The 25,787-nt window shown below is 42.8% G+C and overlaps 2 protein-coding genes across 3 annotated transcripts; one reads left to right on the top strand and one right to left on the bottom strand.

Annotated features, from left to right (window-relative positions):
- Window positions 1-2,174: 2,174 nt before the first annotated feature.
- Window positions 2,175-13,857, top strand: LOC308678446 (septin-1-like). Its single transcript, XM_081345647.1, has 11 exons — window positions 2,175-2,228; window positions 2,331-2,421; window positions 4,708-4,794; window positions 4,898-5,021; window positions 6,805-6,939; window positions 7,416-7,533; window positions 8,922-9,023; window positions 9,188-9,287; window positions 9,399-9,564; window positions 12,236-12,320; window positions 13,503-13,857. Exons 1-11 carry the CDS (start codon window positions 2,226-2,228, stop codon window positions 13,581-13,583), a joined length of 1,092 nt encoding a protein of 363 aa, XP_081201773.1. The 5' UTR covers window positions 2,175-2,225; the 3' UTR covers window positions 13,584-13,857.
- Window positions 13,858-15,354: 1,497 nt separating this feature from the next.
- Window positions 15,355-22,553, bottom strand: LOC308679075 (dCTP pyrophosphatase 1-like). Of its 2 annotated transcripts, XM_081346311.1 has the most exons (6): window positions 22,460-22,524; window positions 20,919-21,069; window positions 20,249-20,515; window positions 19,046-19,167; window positions 18,805-18,915; window positions 15,355-16,397 (listed from the first exon to the last, which is right to left on the bottom strand). In XM_081346311.1, exons 3-6 carry the CDS (start codon window positions 20,504-20,506, stop codon window positions 16,169-16,171), a joined length of 720 nt encoding a protein of 239 aa, XP_081202437.1. In that variant the 5' UTR covers window positions 20,507-20,515; window positions 20,919-21,069; window positions 22,460-22,524; the 3' UTR covers window positions 15,355-16,168. The 2 variants fall into 2 exon arrangements, with proteins under 2 accessions (XP_081202437.1, XP_081202436.1); XM_081346310.1 differs by lacking the exon at window positions 20,919-21,069 and having other exon boundaries at window positions 22,460-22,553.
- Window positions 22,554-25,787: the final 3,234 nt, after the last annotated feature.

Consider the following 25,787-nt stretch of genomic DNA (forward strand, 5'->3'; position numbering starts at 1 on the left):
TGTACAACCCCACAAGGCCACACTGCCCTCCTCAGAGATGAGTTCTGGCAGAGCTTGCCAATAGGTGTTCGCGCACATGGGTGAAGGTGTTAATGTCTACTTTTGAACCATAATTCAAGGGTTGGCAATGCTGGCAGCGAGCCAGTCAACAAGAGAGCGAGCTGGCTGTACCCAAGAAATATGCAAACTCAGACAAGACTTTTTGAAGCTAAAGGCTAAAGACAGTAATGGCCACAGAGTTAAGGTTTGGCCTGTGTCAAGACCAGGAATCCAATACAGGTAGTCCTCAACTTATGACCACAATTGAGACCCAAATTTCTGTTGCTAAGATAGACAGTTGTTAAGTGAATTTTATGACCTTTCTTGCCATAGTTGTTAAGTGAATCACTTCAGTTGTTAAGTTAGTAACACATGGTTGTTAAATGGAACTGGCTTCCCCATCAAATTTGCCCGTCAGAAGGTCGCAAAAGCTGATCACATGACCCCAGGAAACTGCAACCATCATAAATATGAATCAGTTGACAAGTGTCTGAATTTGGATCACATCCCCATGGGGATGCCGCAACAATTGTTAAGTGTGAAAAATGGTCATAAGTCACTTTTTCTGTGTTGTCGTAACTTTGGAAAAGTCACTAAACGAACTGCTGTAAGTCAAGGTCTGCCTGTAAACTAAGGACAAATGCAAGAGACAGACCCCCAATATGGTAAGTTCGAATCCACATTTCGAAGAACAACCTAGAAAGGAAAACACGACGGAACTGAGGCTTGAAAAGGTGGTGGGCACTAAATAAGCCAAGCTGCACCCCCCCCCTAAAAAAAAATGCTGAGCTGTAGTGCCTGACTCTCTGGAGGGATAAATATGAGGATGTGCTCTGGTTTACAGCCTGCTTTTGATATATAGCAGATTCTTTTAAAAAAAATAATTGCAAAAGAAAAAGAAGAAAAATGAAAGGAGGAGGAATCAATGTTTAATTTTTTTTAAATAAGAGCTTTTTGGAACTTTTGAGGATTTCGAAAGTCTTTATACTGACCGCTTTAGAAGTTACAACAGCACTGGAAAAAAAGGTTTTTCACACTTAACGACCGTTGCAGCATCCCCATGTGATGATGGTCATGCGATCAAAATTCAGACGTTCGACAACTGGTTCAGATGGTTCATACTGGTTCGAATGAAAAGAGGAGGAAGCGGTGTTTAATTTAAAAAAAAAATAAGAGCCGTTGAGGATTTGGAATCTTTTTATGCTGACTCCTTTGAATGTAGAAGAATCAAACCACTTCAGTGTTTGAGCACATGAAAAACTGTTTCCACCAGAAAGCATTTGCAGCAAGTCAGTAGCCGTCTCAGTCTGACATCCATCTGTGGCTTTGTTTATATTTTGCTTCTCCCTGCCTTTCTGTTTCTCCCATAAATAGCTTTCAAACATCTGTCAAAGATCCACAAGGCCTTTTTCTTACTGCAGAAAAAGAGATGCAAGTTAGTACAAGTGGTCCTCAATTTATGACCAGTCCCTTAGCAACCATTCAAAGTTACAATGGATCCCCCAGAGCAACTTACGACCCAGTTTTAAGGTTCCAATGGTCATCACCCCACCTCCTGTGTCAAGTAATTGCATTTTGGGTGCTCAACAGTCCACCCACATTTACAACGTTTTGCAGCATCTTTTACAGTCACACAACCAAAATGTATAGTCTTTTTTTTTTTTGCCAGAAACTGGCATTTACTTTTGGTTCCCGGCAAAAACTGCCTAAAATGGTTTTGCTTGACAACTGTGGTGCAAACTTAACTACCATGGTGTTCACGCTTAATAATCACGGCGTCAACTTAACAACTGCCACCAACCCCCCCCCATAAAATTGGGTGTGGTCGTGTGGAGATCCGCTTAACAACCAGAACCACTTACAATATTGTTAATTCCAAGGTCAATTATGGTCATAAGTCCAGGACTGCCTGTAACTTGCCAGAGTTGAATGTTTGTTAGCCATGAGCAGGAGAGAAGAGAGAAGCAGATACTATTTTGAAGAGAGCTTATTTTGAGCTTCAGGGCAAGGCAAGCCACAGGTAGAAATGGGAGGAAATGAAAGCCAGGCGAACAACAGGAGATGTGGAGGCCTTGAAGGTAGATGCAAAATGGGCTTCCTGTTTCACCACCACAGGAAGTGGCGGGTAGAGGCACCAAGCAGCAGACATTTCTGTCTTGTCTCACCGCTTCAGCAAAAGATCCATTATGGTAAGAGAATCTTGAAAATATCCCCCCAAACCTTCATTGTCTTTCCTTTGGAACCCTCAGAGCAGGAAGTCTTGAGGTGACCTTTCTTTGTGTGGCCTTCAGGATAAAGACTACGTTGGCTTTGCTACATTGCCTACCCAGGTCCACAGGAAGACCGTGAAGAAGGGCTTTGACTTCACGCTGATGGTAGCAGGTAAGCAGTTACACCACTAGCTTTCTCCATCGGAGAAAACAAGGTCCCCTGCTCCCCACCTTATCCCACCAAGCCCGCCTGCTTCTTCCCAGGAGATATCCTTGCTTCTTGCAGCTGTTTTCTCCTCCTGAATTGATTTAGGCATGCTATATTCTGTGGTCCAGCATTCAAACGTAAGACCTAGATTCTGAAGAAGCACTTGGTACCCAGTGTGAGCAGACCTCTCCTCTGTAATTAATTGAATGGATATCTTCTTCTTCTTCTTCTTCTTCTTCTTCTTCTTCTTCTTCTTCTTCTTCTTCTTCTTCTTCTTCTTCTTCTTCTTCTTCTTCTTCTCATCCCTTCCTCCTCCTCTTCCTCCTCCTCCTCCTCCTCCTCCTCCAGAATTGCTGATTGTACTGTAATGTAAGATGTTGAGAATGGTTGGTGTCTTACTTTGTTTGTATCTTGTTTGGTTAAGAACGGGCAGTTTTCACTTTTGAAATCTGAGCTAGGAGAATATAGTTAATATACAGTATTCGTAATTCTTAAGGCGATCAAACCGGTCAGTCCTAGAGGAGATCAACCCTGACTGCTCTTTAGAAGGCCAGATCCTGAAGCTAAAACTCAAATACTTTGGCCACCTAATGAGAAGGAAGGACTCACTGGAGAAGAGCCTAATGCTGGGAAAGGTTGAGGGCAAGAGAAGAAGGGGACGACAGAGAATGAGGTGGCTGGATGGAGTCACTGAAGCAGTAGGCGTGAGCTTAGATGGACTCCAGAAGATGGTAGAGGACAGGAAGGCCTGGAAGAACGTTGTCCATAGGGTTGCGATGGGTCGGACACGACTTCGCAACTAACAACAACAACAACATTCGTAATTCTTAAATTTTTATTGTAATCTCAAGAGCAATTAGTACTAGTTTATGGTGTTAATTGCGAGAGAGTGTATATACATATATATAGTTAACATACCGTATTCATAATTCTTAAATTTTTATAGTACTTCCCCATTGACTTTGTTTGTCTGAAAGTTACAAAAGGGATCACATGACCCCAGGATGCTGCAATTGTCATAAATATGATTCAGCTGCCAAGCGTCCCAATTGTGACCACGTGATGCCTCAATGGTTGTTAAGTGTGAAAAATAATCATGTCATAAGTGCCCAAATTTCAATCACCCGACTACAAGAAGGCAAGAATTAGTCATATGTCATTTTTTTCCAATGCCTTTGCAACTTTGAACGGTCACTAAATGAATGGTTGTAAGTCAAGGATTACCTGTATTGCTTCCTCCACTAACCCAATGGAAGTCTGAACATCTTGGCCAAAATAAGGTAAAATTGAGACTTTCTCTTACTGCATTTTGGGTTATTGATATATTTCTACCACTAATTATGATTCATCCTTGAAGGATACCCAGGTGTTTAGCACGTTAGATGTTAGATCATGTTGGTGGCTGAATTCACACACATTATATGTTATGCTGAACCATAGGAACAGGGGTTCTCAAACGTGGCCACTTTAAGACTTGTGGACTTCAACTCCTAGAATTCCCCAGCCAGTATGGCTGGCTTGGAAATTCTGGGAGTTGAAATCCACAAGTTTTAAAGTGGCCAAGTTTGAGGACCCCTGCATAAGACCATTTGCTTGGCTTACCACAGGAGTCTTCAAACTTGGCCCTTTTATGACTTGTGGACTTCAACTCCCAGAATTCCTCAGTCAGCATGCCTGGCTGATGAATTCTGGGAGTTGCAGTCCACAAGTCATAAAAGGGCCAAGTTTGAGGACCCCTGGCTTAGCATGTCAGAGACCACAGCCAATGACAACTCACCCAATACATCATCATGAAGCAGTGAGGTTATAGATTCCCAACTTGTACTTCCCCTGAAAGCTCTATAAAGATAGTCCTCAACTTACAACCATACATTGAGCGACTGCTCCAAGTTACAGAGGCACTGAAAAAAATGACTTAGGACCAATTATTGCATTCTTGTAGTTGGATGATGGAATCTTGGGCACTTGGCAACCAGCATGTACTATGGTTGAAAATGTGATTGCCATTTCTGACCTTCCCAACTGGCTTCCAACAAGCAAAGTCAAAGGGAGAAGGCAGATTTGCTTAACAACGATGTGATCCACTTAACGCCTAAACTGATTCACTAAACTAGTGTGACAAGAAAAGGAGGTAAAATCGGGCCCAGCTCATTTAACAACTCTTTTGCCTAGTAACGTAAATTTTGGTCCCAACCACGGTCGTTAAGTTGAGGACTACTTGTAGTCAAACTTTCTGCATTTGTTCTGTAGGAGAATCTGGCCTGGGAAAATCTACTCTCATCAACAGCCTTTTCTTAACTGATCTCTATAAGGACCGAGTGCTTCCAGATGCACAAGGTGAGAGTAGAGCTGACAATTTTGGGAAGATGGGCCTGTTGGGGAGTAATCTGATTAGGAGACCTCAGGGTTGCTTCTTCTTTCCTCTTCTTCCTCTTCACAGCCAGGATCTCCCAGACTCTGGAAATTGTCAAACATGCTGTAGATATTGAGGAACAAGGAGTGAAAGTCAAGCTGACAGTGATTGATACTCCAGGACTTGGCGATGCAATAGACAACACGGAGTGGTAAGAGGCACCTACAGAATAACAGAGTTGGAAAGGATTTTGGAGATCTTCTAGTTCACCCCCAGCTCAAGCAGGAGACCCTGCTATACTATTTCAGACAAGTGGCTGTCCAGTCTCTTCTTAAAAAAAAACCTCTAGTGATGGAGCACCCACAATTTCTGGAGGCAAGCTGTTCCACTGGTTAATTGTTCTCACTGTTAGGAGGTTTCTCCTTAATTCCAGGATGCTTCTCTCCTTGATTAATTCCATCCATTGTTTCTTGTCCTGCCTTCTGGTGCTTTGGAAAATAAGTTGACCCCCTCTTCTTTGTGGCAGCCCCTCAATTACTGGAATACTGCTATTGTGACACTCCCAGTCCTTCTTTTCTAGACTAGCCATTCCCAAATCCTGCAACCGTTCGTATGTTTTAATCTCTAGGCCTTTAATCATCTTTGTTGCTCTTCTCTGCACACTTTCCAAAGTCTCAACATCTTTTTTATAATCTGGTGACCAAAACTGGATGCAGTATTCCAGGTGTGCTCTCACCGGGTTTGTATAAAGCGGTATAAACCTTTGTAAACCTCTGGGCGCACTTATGTCTTAATTCTGTGATTTGAAAACCCTATGACACCTATTCACAAAAAAAAGCGCGCACAGAATCCTGATTGGAAAGAGCCTTTGGTGTGAGTTTGCAGTAAACAGATTTAGAGATGACTTTGGGAGAGGTATGAAAAAAAACACCATTAAGGAGAAACTGGGAAACAAGATTATAGCTAGCCCTTAACTTACAACCATATAATTGCCAGAATTACCAGAATTTCCATTTCTAAGGAAGAGGGTTGTTAAGCGAGGAAAGTTCAACTTTAAGAGGCAAGTTTAAGCGAGGCAAGTTTCCAATTTTTTTTGCCATGGTTGTTAAGTAAAACACAGCAGTTTTACTTAAGGGAATCATGTGGTCATTAAGGGAATCCAGCTTCCTCCATTAACTCTACTTGCTGATTGGGAAGGTTGCAAATGGTGATCACATGACCCTGGCATGCTGCAACTGTCGTAAATGCAGGCTGATGGCCAAGGGGCCGAATTTTGATCACGTAACCATGGGGATGGTGGAACGGTCATAAGTGTGAGGACAGGTTGCAAGTCACTTTTTTCAGTGTTGTTGTCACATTGAACAATCACTAAATCAATCGTTGGAAGTCAATGGGTCCCTGGACACAGTTCAGAGACTGAAGCAGGTATGAGAAAGAAACTTAAAATAGCTCCAATTTGATTTTGTTTCGTAGAAAACGTGAGGAAAAATTTGGATAGAAACATTTCAGATTCTACTGTTTTATCATCTCCAGTCATAAAAGTCACATTCCACAAATCCTTTTTTTAAAACAAAAAACCTGGCTTACCCCAGATTTATTTAATTTCTTTATTTGTATCCTGCCTTTATTTTTACAAATAACTCAATGCGGCTAACATATCCAACAAACATTCTCTGTCCTCCTATTTTCACTGTAACAGCAACCGTATGAGGTGGGTTTAGGCTAAGAGAAAGTCACCCAGCTGGCTTTCCTGGCTAAGGCAGGATTAGAACTCACAATCTCCTGCTTTCTAGACTGGTGCTTAACCACTAGACCAGGCATCTGCAACCTTGACAACTTTAAAACTTGTGAACTTCAGCTCCCAGAATTCCTCAGCCAGCTATGCTGGCTGAGGAATTCTGGGAGCTGAAGTCCACAAGTCTTACAAGTTGTCAAGGTTGCAGACCCTTGCGCTAGGCCAAACTGGCTTGCTTTCTTTCCCTTTTATCTTGCAGCTGGAAACCAATTGCCAATTATATCGATGGTCAGTTTGAACAGTATTTCCGGGATGAGAGCGGCCTCGACCGCAAGAATATTCAAGATGGCCGTGTTCATTGCTGCCTCTATGTCCTCTCGCCTTTTGGACACGGGTACGATGCACACACGTTTAGGAGTAAAGCCGAGTGAAAAGTAGGTGAGAGCCTTGCCATTGGTCTCCTGGGAGGACCAGGTATCTCCAAAGGAAGAGCAAGTATTCACTTAGGTACTGTATATAAACAGGGAACAAACTCCACACTCACTAGCACTGATGATGTTACCTAGTAAGGTAATGAAACATCTGAAAGGAAACAACAAAGCCCAGAGAGCACCAAGCACTCCACAGCTGAACTTCAGATAGAACCTAACCCAGGATTTGAACCCACCATCCAGTACGTTTGTCCTTGCAAAAAGATAATTAAAAACATGTTCAAAAGGCCTTGAATACAAAAACTATCCATCCTGACCTCAAGATGAGATTCTGACTTTATTTGAAATAAATAATAATTAGCTAGGCAGAAATCTTGGCTGTTATCTATCACATTTTCCAAGGACAGGCAAACCTCTGGCTCCTCCTCTTTTCCTACAGGCTCCGCCCCCTGGATATAGAATTCCTCCGAGCCATCCATGACAAAGTCAACATTCTGCCTGTGATTGGAAAAGCGGATTGCTTGACGCCGTCAGAGGTGCAGCACAAGAAAGAAAAGGTATATCCACAAGGGAAAAAAGCCTTGTCAATAAATCTTGTAGATTACGAGCCTTGGTGGAGCAGTGGGCTAATGCCTCCTTAAGTAACACCAGCTGCCTGCAATTAGTGCAGGTTCAGGTCCCACCAGGCTCAAGGTTGACTCAGCCTTCCATCCTTCCGAGGTAGGTAAAATGAGGACCCAGATTGTTGGGGGCAATAAGCTGACTTTGTAATAATGCCGCTTGGGGCCCCCTGAAAGCCCTAATAAGCAGGCATATACATAGAATGAAGGCTATTGCTAAGCACATTGGTTTGTGCTTAAATTGTAAGCCGCCCTGAGTCTTCGGAGAAGGGCGGGATATAAATGGGATTAAAAAAAAAATACAGACCCCTTTCACCTGAATTACAGGTACCCTTTTTCCCCCGAAAGCAAGACCTACCCCCAAAATAAGCCCTAGTTTTAGGGTGAGGCACATATCTAAAAATCAAGCTAGGGTGGGGGTGTGGAGCAGCCCCACACCCACTTACTTTGCAGCCAGGCCTTTTCTCACCGGCCCACTTCTTATGCGGCGTCTTCTGTAGACAGGTCTGCATTTCTCAGTCACAGGCCTTTCTGGGAGGCCACTGCAGCCGAGAACCGAGCTATGGATTGAACCGAGCTATGGATTGAATCCATAGCTCGGTACTCGGCTGCATAGGCCTTCCAGAAAGGCCTGACTACAAAATGCAGGCCGGCTGGGCGATGCCAAAGTTGAGTATAAAAGACACCCCCTGAAAATAAGACCTGGTGCTTCTTTTGGATGATGATGATGATAATAATAATAATAATAATAATAATAATAATAATAATAATAATAATAATAATAATAATAATAATAATAATAGTAGTAGTTTTATTTTCCGGAAAACATGGGTAGTCCTTGACTTATGACCACAGTTGGGACCAGAATCTCCATTGCTAAGCAAGGCAGTTGATAAGAGAGTTGTGTCCTATTTTATGACCTTTTTTGCCATGGATGTTAAGCAAATCACTACAGTTGTTAAGTGAATCATGCAGTCATTAAGTAAATCCAGTTTCCCCCACTGACTTTGCTTGTTGGCCGCCAGCTGAGGTTGCAAATGGCAATCATATGACCCCGGGATGCTGCAACTGTCATAAATGCGTACTGGTTGCCAAGCACCTGAATTTTGAACATGTGACCTTGGGGATGCTGGGACTTAGTGGAGATGCTAAGTGTCAGGACCATCATAAGTCATAATTTTGGCTTCCTCCAGGATTATTTTTTTTAAAATGTCCTTATCAAGATTTCCTTGTGGTCTCCCATCCACTTCCTACCTGAAAACACCTGCATTAAACTCCCACCATCTCTCTTGTAGTTATATTTCCAGGGTGTTTTAAAATTATAGATTCGGCAGGAGTTAGAAGCCAACAGCATCTGCATTTACGAATTTCCTGACTGTGACTCCGATGAAGACGACACGTTCAAAGCTCAGGATGCTGAGATGAAGGTGGGAGAATCGTAACCTACCTGTATGTTTCACGGGATTAGATTACTCTCTGGGATTAGATTCTCAACCATGGCAATTTGAAGATGTGTGGAGTTGAGGTCCACGCATTTTCAAGTTGCCAATGTCTAAAAGCACCAAGGATCTAATTAGCGTTCTCCCTGCAGAGAAGCATCCCTTTTGCTGTTGTTGGATCTAGCCACGTGGTCAGAGAGTTAAAGGGCAAAGTATTTCGGGGAAGACAGTATGCCTGGGGAACGGTGGAAGGTAAATCTTTTTAAGATTTCTTAAACAGCAACATGGGCAGCAGAGGGCGCTGTGCCATGGGAAGTCAGAGGTGGTACATGTACCAATCCTATTTTTTTTCTCTTCCCCTAGTGGAGAACACCGCTCACTGCGACTTCCTTAAACTTAGGAACATGCTGATTCAAACTCACATGCAGGACTTGAAGGATGTGACCCACGAGGTTCATTATGAAAATTACCGCGCACAGTACATTCAGAGTCTCACCAGACCTGGGGCTCGGGATCGCAGTAGCCGCGCGTAAGCCCGGCTTGGGACTTTGGAAAAATGGGAAGTTAGCTAAGAGAACTCCGGTGAATCAAGTGACTGGCTGTGTTTCTATGGCATAACAGAAACAAAAAACCACCAGCAATTGGTTTATAGGTAGTCCTTGACTTACATCCAGAATGATGATGGAATAATAATAATAATAATAATAATAATAATAATAATAATAATAATAATAATAATAGTAGTAGTAGTAGTAGTAGTAGTAGTAGTAGTAGTAGCAGCAGCAGCCTTGGCTGCATCACTTGAACAGCATTGGTATTGACAAATTTGCCATTGATCAATTGCAAAAGGCGGCCTTACTAGCAACTGCTTCCATCCTGTGTAGATTTCTGTAATACCATCAAACATCCACATCTGCCTATCCCAGGTCCCTGGTAAAGACTCGATAGGTAGACAGAAATGTCAAATCCAGTCTGAACATCTGACTGACTGTGTGATGAGGAGGAGGATTATAATTATAATTATTATTAGTTGGAAAGGACCTTGGAGGTCATCTAGACCAACCCCCTGCTCAGGCAGGGGACCCTATACCATTTCAGGCAAATGGCTGTCCAGTCTCTTCTTAAAGACTTCCAGTGTTGGAGCATTCACAGCTTCTGGAGGCAGGTTGTTCCACTGATTAATTGTTTTTCCTTAGTTCTAGGTTGCTTCTCTCCTTGATTAGTTTCCATCCGTTGCTTCTTGTCCTGCCTGTCAGTGCTTTGGAGAATAGGCTGACCCCCCCCCTCTAATCTGTGGCAGCCTCTGAGATATCGGAAGACTGCTATCATGTCCCCCCTCGTCCTTCTCTTCATTAAACTAGACATACCCAATTCCAGCCACCGTTCCTTATGTTTTAGCCTCCAGTCATCTTTGTTGCTCTTCTCTGCACTCTTTCTGGAGTCTCAACTTCTTTTTTACATCGTGGTGACCAAAACTGGATGCAGTATTGCAATTGTGGCCTTACCAAGGCATTGTAACGTGGTATTAACACTTCGCGTGATCTTGATTATCCATTCAGTCAAGTCCGACTGTTGGTAATGCTATGGGGCAGGTCTTTCCACATCTTCTGGTCTTGCACTATTTGAATACGACCAAAATAGGGACCAGAATTTTTGTTGCTATGTAAAGTAGTTAAGTAAGTCATGCAAAGTTTTACAACCTTTTTTGGCCACAGTTGTTAGGGTTAAACATTACAGTTGTTAAGTTAAACATGCACCTGCGAGCAGATCCGGCTTCCCCCACTGATTTTGCTTGTCTCAAGCCAATTGGGAAGAACACAGATAGTGATCACATGACCCCAGGACAATGCAACAGTCGTAAATACATCCTGGTTGCCAAGTGGCTGAATTTTGATCACGTGAGCCCATGCTGCAAATGGTTGTAAGCATGAGGACTAGTTGTAAGTCACTTTTTTTTCCAAAGCCGCTGTAACTCTCAATGGTTGTTAAAGGAATGGTTGTAAGTCAAGGACTACCTATAAACAAGCGGATTCATAAATCATGGTTTCTAAACCACAGGCTAGGTTTATGCAATTTCTTAAGCCAAAGCCAAACATACATGATGGCTTAGCAATTTATCTGAACTAGGCCAGGGTATGCCTTTCACCTGACTTAATGGAGTATTCAGAATCAGTTGAAACAAGATTTTTCGGAAAAAAATCCTTTGAAATTTTATTAATGAAGACACTGGCAGAAAAAATATATATAACAGAGGTAACACAGACTAGCTTCATTGCCAATCCAGTGCCTTTAAAAAAAAATAAAAACTTGTTAACCCTAAGGACTGTAGATGGACTGTATGTAGATCCATACAGAAGACTGCTTGGATTATTAAAATGAAGTACAATAATTCTTAACTAAACTGTTGTATAAAACTTCATATACGTATATAATATGTGTAAGAGGCCCAAAGATATATAATTTGCTGTGGTTTTGCTTTTCTTCTTTCCCCCCTTTTTCTAATCTTTCTTTTTCAGTTGAGCTTATTTAAATCAGTGTTTTTCAAACTTGGCAATTTTTAAGACTTAATAATAATAAGTTGGAAGGGACCTTGGAGGTCATCTAGTCCAACCCCCTGCTCAAGCAGGAAACCCTATACCATTTCAGACAAATGGCTGGCCAGTCTCTTCTTTAAAACTTCCAGTGTGGGAGCATTCACCACTTCTGGAGGCAGGTTGTTCCACTGATTAATTGTTCTAACTGTCAGGAAGTTTCTCCTTAGTTCTTGGTTGCTTCTCTCCTTGGTTAGTTTCCATCCGTTGCTTCTTGTTCTGCCTTCAGGCGCTTTGGAGAATAGCTTGACTCCCTCTTCTTTGTGGCGGCCCCTGAGATATTGGAACACTGCTATCATGTCCCCCCTCATCCTTCTCTTTGTTAAACCACACATACCCAATTCCAGCAACCGTTCCCTATATGTTTTAGCCTCCAGTCCCCCAATCATTTTTGTTGCTCTTCTCTACCCTTTCTAGAGTCTCAACATCTTTTTTGTGGACTTTAACTCACAGCCAACACTGGGTGGAAAATTCTGGGAGTTGAAGTCCATGCATCTTAAAAGTTGCCAAGTTTGAAAAACACCAATTTAAATAAAGCATAAATAAGCAAATCATAACATACGTACCAAGAGTGTGACCCGGTGAAATTTAAAATTCCTGTCTCGCTAGGAAACTGTCACGCCAGAGTGTCACTGACCTGCCTGTCCTGCCGATGTCCGAGACGGAGAAATTAATTCGCGAGAAGGACGAGGAGGTGAGTCACAAAGAGAGATAGGACCGTTGGGCAACCGTCCTGCTATCACTTTTTGAATGAATGAATCTTTAATATCCAAGTACAACATGTATACATTGAGATTGGCTGAGCCTCCTTTCGTACCCCCTACCACCACCACAACTCACAGTGACAACAAACCCACCACCTTGTTACACCGTGTGAGCTAATTGCACAACACACCGGCCTCGCGAGTCAATCATACATAGTTATTTCCCGTTCAAGAGCCTGACAGACCATGAATAGAAGCTGTTCTTCAGCCTGTTGGTGCAGCTGGCTATACTCCTATATCTCCTACCCAATGGTAGAAAAGCAAAGAGGTACCAACCAGGGTGTGTTGTCCCTGAGAATTTTTCTCACTCTTCCAAGGCAGCAAGCCCTGGCGAGGTCATCCAGTGGTGTCAGGGGACAGCCCACGATGTTTTGTGCTGTGCTCACCACCCTCTGTAATGCCTTCCTATCCGCGGCTGCCAGACCAGCATACCAAACCACAATACCGTACGAGAGGACACTCTCTATAGTAGACCTGTAAGAGGGTCATAAGCCGTTGTTCTACCCTCTTTTTGTGCAAGTGATGGGGTTGATGGCAAAGGAGAATGATGGACTTCTGCAAGTTTACATCTCATATTTCCTGCTTGGTTTTCCTCTTATGGACGCAGTGGCTCAGTGGGTTAGGACGCTGAGCTTGTCGATCAGAAGGTCGGCAGTTTGGCGGGTCGAATCCCGAGTGCCGCGTAACAGAGTGAGCGCCTGTTACTTGTCCCAGCTTCTGCCAACCTAGCAGTTCGAAAGCACGTAAAAATGCAAGTAGAAAAATAGGGACCACTATGGTGGGAAGGTAACAGCGTTCCGTGCGCCTTTGGCGTCTAGTCATGCCGGCCACATGACCACGGAGACGTCCTCGGGCAAGCGCTGGCTCTTCGGCTTTGAAACGGAGATGAGCACCGGCCCCTAGAGTAGGAAACGACTAGCACGCATGTGCGGGGGAACCTTTACCTTTACCCCTCTTAGTAAGGCTAGGTACAGGTTGAATGATTCAATTTGCCCAGGGCAATCCATCAACTTCCCACCCCAGTCTGACAGCCCAAATCCCAGCCGCTCTTGCATAATAGTCTCAGACTGAACTGTGAACGCAAACTTCCATTTCTCCATTGCTTTCCCCAGCTCCGCCGCATGCAGGAAATGTTACGGAAAATGCAGGAGCAGATGCTACACAGCAAGGGAGAACAATGCGACAGCTTGTGAAGGAGCCTCTTTTTTCTAAGAATTAGAGGAATTCCCAAAGGAAGAAACCCCCTGGCTGGTCTTCGGAGCCCACCAGCTTTGGAAAATGGCCAAGTTAGCTCTGGCAGAATGAACTGTGCATTTGGAGAAGTGGAAAAGGGAACTCTTTCCTTCATTCCCTTCTTTCTCTTTCACCTCTTTACCCATTCACTAAGACCCTGAGCATTCCTCACTTGCCAGCACAGTAGCGCTTTAATAATAATTCAAGACTCTCCAATAAAAGGCAATTTTTGGATCCATGCTAGGCCTGGAATGTTAAGAACCGTTATTTCTTACTTACAAGGTATTTATATCTAAAGTATGATCTGTTAATGATTTGGGATTGAATCTTGTCCAGCACCAAATACAGGTAGTCCTTGACCCACAACCGTAACTGAACCCAAGATATCGGTCACTATGAGAGACATTTATTAAGTGAAGTTTGCCCCAATTTATGACCTTCCTTGCCACAATTGTTAAGTGAATCACTGCAGCTGTTAAGCTAGTAACACGGTTGTTAAGTGGATCTGGCCTCCCCGTTGACTTTGCTTGTCAGATCACAAAAGGGGATCATGTGATACTGGGACACTGCAACTGTTATAAATATGAATCAGTTGACAGGTGTCTGAATTTTGATCATGTGACCCTGGGGATGGTGCAATGGTCATAAGTGTGAAATTCAGTCATAGATCACTTTTTTTAGTGCCATTGTAACTTTGAACGGTCATTAAACGGTTGCAAGTCGAGGACTACTGTAGCGACTTTTCAATAGGACCCAGTCATTAATCCAGATCTGATTTGTTCAGGATTTTGATTGGCTGAATTTACACAACTCTCTCAACTGTAATGTTGGTCATTTTGTTATGGAGGGCTGTTTTGTGTGATGGCAGGCAAACCCACCACTGGGATTAAACCACCATGGCTTAGTTTAATAGGACAACCAAATGACTTTCAACAATATCTACCGATCTTCTACAAGAATGCCGAGATGTTAAGAGTTGAACAATTGGTAAGAAGCCACAAAAAGATGGCCCTAAGAAAAATAATTCTTTTAATTCTTGGCTTAATACTATAAAGGTAGGCCTCAACTTACAACCTTCGTTCAGGAACTGAAGTTACAACGGCAGTGAGAAAAGTGACTTATGAAGTCCCTGCACTTGCGACTGTCGCAGTGTCTCCACAGTGATGTGATCAAAATTTGGACGCTTGGCACAAATTTATGGTTGCCGTGTCCCATGGACAAGCTTTCCCAGCTGGCTTCTGAGAAGCAAAGTCAATGTGGGAAGTTGAATTCACTTAGCAACTGCAGTGATCCGTTTAAGAAATCATGTCAAAAAAAGATCACAAAATCGGGCACACCTCACTTACACTTTGCTTAACAACACAAATTGGTTCAAATTGTGTTTTTAAGTTGAGGACTACCTGTAATAGGCAGCAGGATGGTTTATTGGGTGAGCAAGAAGGTAGAAATATGATGGAGGGGATACTAAAGTGCTGAAGAAGAAAGGCCGGTATCCATTTCTATCCACAGTAACTCCCCCATCATGACATTTGTGCGACCACCTCATGACGCGTGCTCCACTGTTTCTGCACCGGTGTTGCAATATCACAGGCATGTGCTGACTATACACTGTGCTGTCACGTGTTCGTAAGGGGATGACACATTTGCATCACGACATCACCCGTCCTTTCTGCCGACTCGGTAGGAGCAAATGAATCAACACAGAGAAGGCGTATCTAGCAGCCTCTTGAAATTTTATTATTTTACGACGATAGCTTTGCGATGTTGCCAGTCTGGGCAGGAAAACCACCACAGCCATTTCATTCTTCAGCCACCCACCATTTCTTCCCTCAGAGAAGCCCTCCGCGGGGTTTTTTTAAGGCCAAAGTGGACACCAAATGAGGTGTAATTTACACTCTGAGGTGGGCAATTCTACTGGAAAGAACGTGCAGTCAAGAAGAAATCGTCGATTCTTCAGGTCAAGATGGTGGCCACCTATTTCTCTCTAAAAACAAAAGTAAAACTAAGCTGGAGAGAAGAATCTAGCCTCACTCAGAAAGCAGAGTTTATAAAAACTCCTTGCACTTCTATGCTCGATACACCTCGCTGAGAAAGGGGGCATGTATTTTCTCTCTGTAAACCATCTTTTTTCCACAGCCAATGTGACATTTTAGTTTTACCTCCCTCCAGAGAAATTCCTCTGCACTCCCACGCATCCATCTGCAACCCTTGAAGGTTTGGGAGGGAGAATCTGCAGCCTTCCAACCATGGATGGACTCGATAACTCTTGCAGCCCAACACTTCCCGGATGGTCACAGGTTCCCCAGACCGACTTTGCAAAAGAAAAGACAGGGCAAAGGATAAAAAAAAAAAACCAGAGATCTCCACAACAGGTCCATTGGTCTATCTCTGAATCAGAGCTGGCTGGATCCTTCCCAAGTCGAGAGTGAAACAGGGGTCACTTTGAACTGCTCGTCCCAAAGAAAAACTGTGAAAAGAGCATCTTCTAGATGAAGGCACAGAGTGATTTCTCTCCTCTCCAAACAGGAAGAGGTTCTCTCCATCCTTATTCCTGATACTCAGTGTATTTCTTGGAGGAACCATAGACCCGCTTGGCTGGGTATTTGAGGCGGTTCTTCTCTATTTTACGGAGAGCAGCCGTAGGGAGGTCCACGTGGCACTTGTTTGCCAGGGCAACCAGATAAATGAGGACGTCACTGAGCTCGTCAGCAAGGGCTTCACGCTCCAATGGGGTCCACCCTGGTAGGCCTTCGGGAGCTTCTTCCCGCCATTGGCTAAAAAAAAAGAACAGACAAAAAGCACTGAGTGCAAAAAAAAAATGCTTAGATGGAACCAGATTGAAGAGGGGGAAGGAAACCTGAGGGAGGTTCTCTTCTCATGCTAAACCAGAGTTTTTTTTAACCTTGACAAGGCAATATCCATGGAAAATGGAATCCAGTGCCACAGCTGAAGAATCCTTCTCTCCCCTCCCTTTTCTTGGTGAGTTAGAATAGGGCTAGGAAGCAGCTGTCAATACTAGGGTTTGCTCTGGGCATAGGTTGTGTTATTTATTTATTTAGCCCAGAAAGTATTACCCTAGCCCAGGGGTAGGCAACCTTGGCTCTTTTATGACTCGTGGACTTCAACTCCCAGAATTCCTGAGCCAGCCATGCTGAGGAGAAATGGAGAGGTTGCCATGCTGAGCCATGCTGGCTCAGGAATTCTGGGAGTTGAAGTCCACGAGTCATAAAAGAGCCAAGGTTTGCCTACCCCTGCCCTAGCCTTTATCTTAAAATTTTAAAAATAAAATACTTTCCTGTAATCTGATAAAGGTTACGGTAATTATTTCTGGGCTAAATAAATAAATAACATAACCTATGCAGGATCCAACCTGGGTCAGCAATCGGGAGCCGAGGTTTTGTCTTCTGAGCTTTTGAGACTCCTGCTGGCACCCATCTTTAGGGAACTTCTCTTTAGCCTTTTTGACTTTTCTTCAGCAACTTGGTTGTGCAGTACAAGTCCGAAAGCTCGGAATACAAAACCCCTGGTCCTGGTGACCCACCCAGATTGGATCGTGCAACATTATCCTGGGACACATAGGTTCACCTCTATTTGTAACCTAACCGATGGAACAGGAGCCATGCCAAACTAATAAAACCATGAAAAGAGCATCGCTGTGTAAACAAGGACAGTCATTTAAGCTCAAACCCAAATCAGCATGTCTGAACCCAGTCCCCGACCGGTGATATGGATGAGTGTGTTGTGATTCAGTATCAGCCTGTGCTCCCAACAGCTGAGTCTGATGAATCTGAGGAGGAGGAGGGGTTTGGAGAACCTTTGGTGTCAAGAGGGAAGCTCTGATGCACTGCAGAACTCTCAGCCTGGCCCCTCCAGTCATGTTCCTCATAAGGCTCAGCTATGTGAGTAAAAGGTGTCGGACTCAGAGGAGTCACAGCTGAATCTGTTCAGAGACGCTAGAAGCAGAAGGCAATCCAGCAGAGCAGAGCAAATCAATGAGGCAACTCAGTGAGAGGAGGAGAAGGCAGTGAGAAGCCACGCCTTGGGACTGATAATAAAAGGGAAAGGTGTGGGCGGGGCTGGTTGCTGAAGGCAACCGTTTGGAGACATTCTAAGGGAATCCTGGTCTGTTCTGGATACTTCTGTTTAACTCGTTTGTTGACTCTTGTTTGATATTTTGGCTCATTTATTGAAGGAAATAGTCTGTTGCTTTTTTTGTTTGAACTGTAAATAAAATTGGGTTGGGTTTTTCCAGCCTATTGACTGTAAAAAGGAAAAAGGGGTTGTCCCTGACACACAAACAGGGCCGGTTGTAGGCTGGAACAGAACAGAGCGTTGCAGCCGTGGGGACCCCCATAAAGCACCTCATCCACATTTTGTAGATCCGCTCGCAACTGCCAGTCAAATTTGCAACTTGCCTAGTTGTCCAATTCAAAATGTATGCTTGTATTTGAGTGGAGGAAAATCCCCCCCGGCCAAGGGGACAACTAGCTGCCCAGGGAAGCCCACTCTTCTCTTAGCAGATATCCTTCAGAAGCAGTCCTATTGTCATCAAAGCTAACTGAATCTTAGCTCCTCCTGTGGACACACAGGTAGTCCTCAACTTATAGCCTTTCATTTAGTGGCCAAAGTTAAAATGACTGGGGGGGAAAAAAGACTTAGAACCGATCCTCGGACATATGACTGTTACAATATATTCCTGGTCATGTAATCAAAATTTGGGCACTTGATAACTGGCCTGTATTTATGACTATTGCCACATCTCGTGGTCATGGATTGCCATCTGTGACCATCCCAGCTGGCTTCTGACAAGCCAAGTCAAAGGGGGAAGGCGGATTTACTTAATGACAGCACAGCTCACTTAGCAACTGCAGTTATTGCTTAACAAGTGGCATAGCATCGGGCAGGACTCACTTAAAAGCTACCTTGTTTAGCAATTAAATTCTGGCCCCAACTGTGGTTGTACGTTGAGGACTATCTCTACCCTTTTCCTGAATTAAACTGCAGAGGGAGGGGAAGATGGAAACCTACAAAATTCAAATTTAAATAACTTTATTGCAGAGAAGGAAAGCTTCTCTGCATTGCCTAACTCCTAGTGGGTGGGACCGCTGTGGTCCCCAAGAAGGCATTTTCAGATTTACCTCCTCATCTCTTCCCTCCCACTCCCCAGATTGTTATACTCACAAGAGCTCTGCCAGCTCCCCCACTTCCCCAACCAGAGCAAGAAGCAGATTCCGAGGCTGGTGATACTTTCCCCAGTCCCGCTCAGCGGCGAAGGCCGACTGGAGGCTCCGGCTGCAGGAGACAAAATGGAAGAGAAGATGAAAAGGCCGCAGAGGGGAGGGATCGTTCATATGCACCCCTTCCAAAAAGGGGAAGCGGTATGAATTAGGGGTAAGTGGGGTGATGTAAAGGGGTGCCTCACATGTCTTCCAGAGTGGGATTGGTGCTAAACTGAAATGGTGCTTGAGATGCGCTGGGCCCATTAGTCACTACTGCCTCATCTACTTTTCCCTCATTCATCTTCATTGAGCAGGTGTGCAAGGCCTGGCAGGGAAAATCAGAGTAAAGTGAATATTTAGCTGGTTGGGAATAAGAAAACGGTCCCACTCCTTTACAATGGCCTGTTTACAACTGGATAATAAGAAGTCAGAGGTATGCTTGAAGCGGAGGGCAGAGCAAAGCTTAAAATGGATCTTTCCGTGGTACAAACTCTTTCTGTGTCTCAGCATTAAATAAAAACAAAAACTATCTTGGGTCACAGCTTCTTAAAATCGCTACTTTTTTAGGGCAATTTGCAGCTAAGAAAAGATTCACAATTTGTTGGACACTGGTTAAGATTTTTAAAACTAAATATTTATTTATAAAATAATTTTATTGGGTGCCCATTTTACCACAGGGTAACCCTGGGTGGCTTACGGTCATAAAAGATAAAAATTGTATAAACTAAAAACATAAGTTAATACGCAAGCAAACACTATGGCCCAATTAAAGATGGGGAGGGTGGGAGCAGGATTGGGGGGAGGTGGGATCTGTCATTAATCAATCACTTCCACTGTGATGCTCCTCCATCGGTATCTAGGAGACAAGAAAGTTCACAGAGATCAGATTTGTCTATAGAGTAAGCTGCCATGTAACAGAATAACACAATAACAGAGTTGGAAGGGACCTAGGTGGTCATCTAGTCCAACCCCCTGCTCAGGCAGGAAACCTTATACCATTTCAGACAAATGGTTGTCCAATCTTCTTTAAAACTTTCATTGTTGAAGCATTCGCAATTTCTGGGGGGAGGTTGTTCCACTGATTGTTCTAACTGTATAATTGGCTTGGTCTAAGTTTTTGCATACCGCCAATCATAATTACTCAAGAAACTATGGCTAAACAAATCATAGTTTAGCACCACATATGAACCCTGTCATTCACTTTCCTCAAAACTGTGGCTTTAAATAATTCTTACAGCCTCCCAAGAAATTTTCTTAGGATCAAAATAGGCTCAGGAAGTTCCTGAAGATGAGACTAATGACGAATGACAGAGATGCATAAATATCTAAATTAAGGCCTCAACGCAATAGATGTGGACATGCAGCAAGTGATTGTGGGTGAGCAAATACAACAGAAGCTCTGTTACCTCTGTCCTTTTGAATATGGTGTTTGCAAGACCACAATCCTCTGAAACTCTATGTTCTTCGCCAGTCTGGGACACAGAAGACTCTCTGGTGCTGTCTTGTGCATTGGTGGACATGTGCTGGTGAAGATCCGATGGATTTACACGCATTTCATGTTTGCAGGTCTGGCAGGCTGTCCTCCCTTCCTCGCCTACAGTGGCCTGAAACTGGGCATCTGAGTTCTCTTCCTTCCCTTTATCCCTCTCTGATGATGCCATCATCAGTTACACCTGGAGGGAAGATTTAATAAAGTGGTTTGCCAAAAACAAGAGATACTATTGCATTCTCCTGCAACACATTTCCTACATAAAAATCAATACGGGTAGTCCTCGACTTACGAGCACAACTGAGTCCAAAATTCCCGTTGCTAAGCCAGAAGTTTGTTAAGTGAATTTTGCTCTATTTTACGATCTTTCTTGCCATAATCACTGCAGCTGTTAAATTAGTAACCCAGTTAAGTGAATCTGGCTTCCCCATTCATCTCCTTTGCTGGTTGGTAGCTCGCAAAAAGTGATCACACAAAGCCACTGCAACCATCATAAATCTGAACCTGTTTTCAAGCATCCAAATGTAAATCACACAACCGTGGGGAGGCTGCGAAGGTTGTAAGTGTGAAAAACAGTCGTAACTCACTTTTTTCAGTGTTGTTGTAACTTTGAACGATCGTTAAACAAACTGTTCTAAGTTGAACTATAGGATATTTTGCTATGTCAGAGCACACTTAATATCCTCAAAAGTTTAGATGTGGCCTCCAGAAACTTCCAGTTTTTAACCATATTTTACTCTGGAAAAGTATTAGAAACACAATTAGAGAATAATCACCATATTTAATTTCAATTATAGATAAAACATTGAAATCAAATTAATTTTTTATCCCAGCCATCCCTAACTTTTTAGAGCACAATACCTGGCACTCCACTTAAAGACCATGCAGGGCCTACGGTTCGGAAAAAATTGCCCTTCTCTGAGATGATGAATGTCAATATGCCCTTTTCAACTGTGAGAGGGTGGAGTCTGGTCCTAGTGAAGCTTTGCCATAAAATTGTCCTGGGTGAAACAGCTGGCCCAGTGTTCTCCGGTTCATTTAGACATGCTTCCAAGACAGCAGAAATCCAGCTTAATCCCAATTTCCAAACTTCTCCAATTCACCAATACTCATGTCCTCAAATTTGGGCTTAATCCGAGTCAAGACTTTCCAAAGCTGATCCCCAGGAATAAAAGCTTACTTTCAGTATGAGGGCTTACATCTCAATCACCCAAGGAAGGAGTGCCTCTAAGCATATGCAGAAGGCTATTCTCCTCAAAAGCAGGGTTGAAAACCTTAACATATGGAAGATGCACTTTCAGCAAATGAGAGGGATTTCTGATCATCTATCACCACAGCAAAAGAAGCAAAATGCCATTCTTATTTAGTTCCATGGGCTACCAACTTCTTTGCAACCCTTGTGTGGCAGTTTCATATGCAAGGAAGGACATTAAAACAATCCATGGCAGCTTTTGAGGTAAAACAGCTAAAGGTTTCTCCAACACTGGAGGTTTGGTTTTGACTTACCATAATAAACCAAGTACACGACTGTGGTTGGTAAATCATGATCAATGACATCATCCCTTGCAGGGACCCACCTAACTATGGATTGTTCAGTAACCATGATGAAGCAAACCACAATTTAGCACGTAACCCCAAACTCTCAGGGCTTTTTTTTCCAGATCATACAGACTTCCCAAATGTCTTTGGCTGGGCTGTCTGGGGAATCGGAAGCTGGGCTAGATAAATCCTTGCTCCACGGATTTCACCTTTTACCACTCCAAAATATGTTTCTTTTTCTAAACCAGTTCCAGCCTCAGAAGCTGCAGAACCACTAGTTGGGCTGATTTTTTCTCCCCGTCTTTTTTCTCCTTTATTTTTTAAGGATAGCAGACAAATCATCCTCATCCTCATTAACCGGACACCTGGATCTGAGCTGTAAAATCCTGGACGATCATTAGATGGCAACAGAGAGGTTAACGTCTTGCTGCCCTCTAGAATTTGCAGGGAGATCCGCAACCCATAAATTCCATGAAATTCAATCAAGCACTGGATGAAATCTCATTTTCCGTGCAATTGCTGAACTTTAAACAAACACACACACACACCAGTATGTCTGGTGCTAAATGAATAAAAAAACAGCACCCACCTAGATTTCTGCCGATCCCAGATTGGAGAGCCACCCAAGAAAGCCCCACGGCACACGCGGCTAAAATCCCTCCAGCTAGATCGCGGGATTTTTTTCCCCGGGTTCACCCTGTCTCTCCGCCAATCAACAAGAGGCAGTCTCCTGGGCTCTCAGCCGTGTTCGCTCAAAGGAAGCCATCAAAACACACGCCGAGTTCTGTAACCAATCAAAAAGGGAGAAAGTTAGAGGGGCGGAGATCTGCGCCTGATTTCATCCAATCAGAGAAGATCTAAGTAAAAGGAAGAAAACAATACAAGTAGATGGAAACAAAGGCTAGTATGCGGAGTGTGTGGGGGAGGGGAGAAAAGATTTTAAAAGATTTCTTTTTCTTTTTTTTAAAAATGTAATCTGCTGCAGGCATGGCCTCAACACAAGCCTTTTAGTTCGACTTTTTATCATTTTTCCCCTTTCCTATCAATCAGCGGGAGACCGTGAGTTCAAATCCTGCCTTAGCTTTGAAAGTCAGCTGGGTGGCTTTGGGCCAGTTGCTTTCATTCATTCAATCAATCAGAATAGAGTTGGAAGGGGCCTCGGAGGTCTTCTAGTCCAACCCCCTAGCTCAGGGGTCGGCAACCTCGGCTCTTTTATGACTCGTGGACTTCAACTCCCAGAATTCCTGAGCCAGCTATGCTGGCTCAGGAATTCTTGGAGTTGAAGTCCACGAGTCATAAAAGAGCCGAGGTTGCCGACCCCTGCCCTAACTCAAGCAGGAGACCCGGTCTAGACCGTTTCAGACAAGTGGTTTGTCGTATCAGTTGTCTCATTCCAAATGGCTCAGGGTTGTTGTGGGGAAAATAGGAAACTGTTGGATGCGTTCACCATCTTGACTTACGTATTTGTGAAAATAACAAAAGGCAGGATAAATAATTTTTTAGTGGCTATCTGTCCATCCTGCCTGATGGGGAGATTGTAGAAACACTTTTGGAAACACTCAGTTTGCAGAGAAAAAAAATCTGCAATCTCTGAAAAGCTTAGTATTGCATCCCCTGAGCTCTTTCTAACCAGCAAGCCAGACTGATACAATGGCTGAAATCTGGTTTGTGATCCTTTATTGTAAATTGGCTCTGAGCCTGTTGTCATGTTTTTTAATAGTGTGAGATTTAAAAGTCCAAAGTCTGATACTCACAACTCGAAGACAAGTCTGGTTAACAAAGGCAAAGATTTATTGAAAAGAAAATTGACAATAATAAAGAAAGAAAGCGTTTGCAAACGCGTCCTCTTAGACCCTTCCCAAATTGGATTGGGTTCAAAGAACGTGCTGAGCAAGTTTCAAAGTAGGCATTTTATACTCTTTCACGATACAGGCCATTCCTAAGAAGCTTAAGTCATTCTTTGAAGTTGTTTCCTATTTCTAAAGGGTCCTTCTGACCATTTCCATCTATCCGTTATGATCTTATCTAGATCTTATCTCGTTTACTTGTACTTTCCACCTTGGTTGTAATTTCCACCTTGGGCCCGGAAGCTTTTAGCAAGTCCTTGCTAATTACCATTTGTGAGTTCTCTGTCTGAGCAGGAAATAGCCTCACATCTTAGTGTTACATTTGATACAAGTTATAAAAGAATAACCTTTATTTATTTCCCTTTAATAGCAACTGAGCATATCGGCTTATGTAGGCCAGTGTTTCTCAACCTTAGCAGTGTTAAGATGTATGGACTTCAGCTCCCAAAATTCCCCAGCCACACAGTGCAGAGAAGAGCAACGAAGATGATTAGGGGACCAAAGGCTAAAACATATGAAGAAGGGTTGTAGGAATTGGGTATGTCAAGTTTAATGAAAAGAAGAGAGTGGTCAACCTATTCTCCAAAGCACCTGAAGGTAGAAGCAATGCATGGAAACTAATCAAGGAGAGAAGCAACGTAGAACTAAGAAGAAATTTCCTGACAGTGAGAACAAGTGGAACGACTTTCCTCCAGAAGTTGTGGGTGCTCCAACACTGGAGGTATTTAAGCAGAGATTGGACAACCATTTGTCTGAAATGGTATAAAGTTTCCTGACTGAGCAAGGGTTTGTTCTAGAAGAGCAAGGTCCCTTCCAACTCTTAGTCAATTATCTTAAAAGTTGCCAAGGTTGAGAAATGCTAATTTGGAAACTTAATTTTTGCATGTCACATTAGTCCCGCAAGTACACTAATTTCTCCTTAGTTTACAGCAGAGTTAGTAAAAATGTGGAGAAAAGTGAGTTCTGTGTATTGCAGAGGACAATTCTGTGAGAAACAATTGCTAAAGTTAGGGATTATTTGTTTATACTTTGACTTCAGCTTCAATTATCAGATGCTGAGCCAACAGACCAGGTCCATAAAGAGGTTTTCATAAGGAATTCCAATCAATTTCTAAAGGATTTATCCCAGGTAAACAACTACTGTGTTTGAGTCCAAACTGAAGAAGATACTTTGAATTAAGTTGAGAAGCTTTGGCTGTAGTGCTAATAAAAATTTTACACAATAAATTGGCCTATTCCAGATTTTTTTTTATTTTAGCTTATAGAGTTTTAATTAAAAAGATATCAAGCCAGAAAATATACTAATGATTATACAATATGAAAAGTCTACATACATAGTGATTAAAATAATAAAAGCAACAACTAAAAGTAATATGATCCACACAGTGTCGGGATATATTTCTTTTGTTTTTATGGTTTTTTTATTGTAAAATGTTTTTAGCATTTTAATATATTTTTTTAATTGTAAGCTGCCCAAAGTGATTGAGATGAGTGTGCTATGGCGACTGGAAAACAAATAAATATTCATATAATTGAATTTAATACTTAATCTTACTGTTAAATCTACAGCATATAAAAACATACCATTTCATCTTTTCATTTTTAGAATATAATGACATTTCAAAAATCAATAACAAACATCTCTCAAATCCATTCCTAGACATCAGGAAGCTGACTTTCTTTCCATCTTTTGCAAGTTTATTTTCTTTGCAAGCCCCAGGCTTGATAAAGCAGGTGCTTTTCATAAGAAGACATTCCATAATTTAGAAATACAATTTAATGTGAATTAACATCTTTTGCTGTTATATTTCTTCTCAAAATTGTAAGGATAGTTAAAAATAGGCTCTATAAAGTACCTTCTGATTTTTGACCCTGTTTGTACAATAATACAAAATTCAGTTGGACTTTCCCCCCCCAAGGAAATGTGCTAGGATTGCCAATTTATCTGGGTGTCATTGTAACCTGTGCTGATGTGCAACCAGTATCCAATAATTGTTCCTTGACAGGGATGTTGCACAATTCTTCTATCCTTTTAGGAGAACTTAAAATCTCTATTCCCACAAAGGAACT

Source organism: Vipera berus, assembly GCF_964194415.1.
Source record: "Vipera berus genome assembly, chromosome: Z".
NCBI classification, from domain to species: Eukaryota; Metazoa; Chordata; class Lepidosauria; order Squamata; family Viperidae; genus Vipera; species Vipera berus.

What these genes read in the sequence shown, in the direction of transcription:
- LOC308679075 (XM_081346310.1), bottom strand. Translation starts at nt 20,506, where the DNA reads ATGATGGCATCATCAGAGAGGGATAAAGGGAAGGAAGAGAACTCAGAT. An exon ending in AATCCCACTCTGGAAGACAT is followed by an intron (nt 18,916 to 19,045) that starts GTGAGGCACCCC and finishes TGTCTCCTGCAG; the next exon opens with CCGGAGCCTCCAGTCGGCCT. An exon ending in GGGGAGCTGGCAGAGCTCTT is followed by an intron (nt 16,398 to 18,804) that starts GTGAGTATAACA and finishes CTTTTTTTTTAG; the next exon opens with CCAATGGCGGGAAGAAGCTC.
- LOC308678446 (XM_081345647.1), top strand. An exon ending in GCAATAGACAACACGGAGTG is followed by an intron (nt 5,022 to 6,804) that starts GTAAGAGGCACC and finishes TTTATCTTGCAG; the next exon opens with CTGGAAACCAATTGCCAATT. An exon ending in CTCAGGATGCTGAGATGAAG is followed by an intron (nt 9,024 to 9,187) that starts GTGGGAGAATCG and finishes TTCTCCCTGCAG; the next exon opens with AGAAGCATCCCTTTTGCTGT.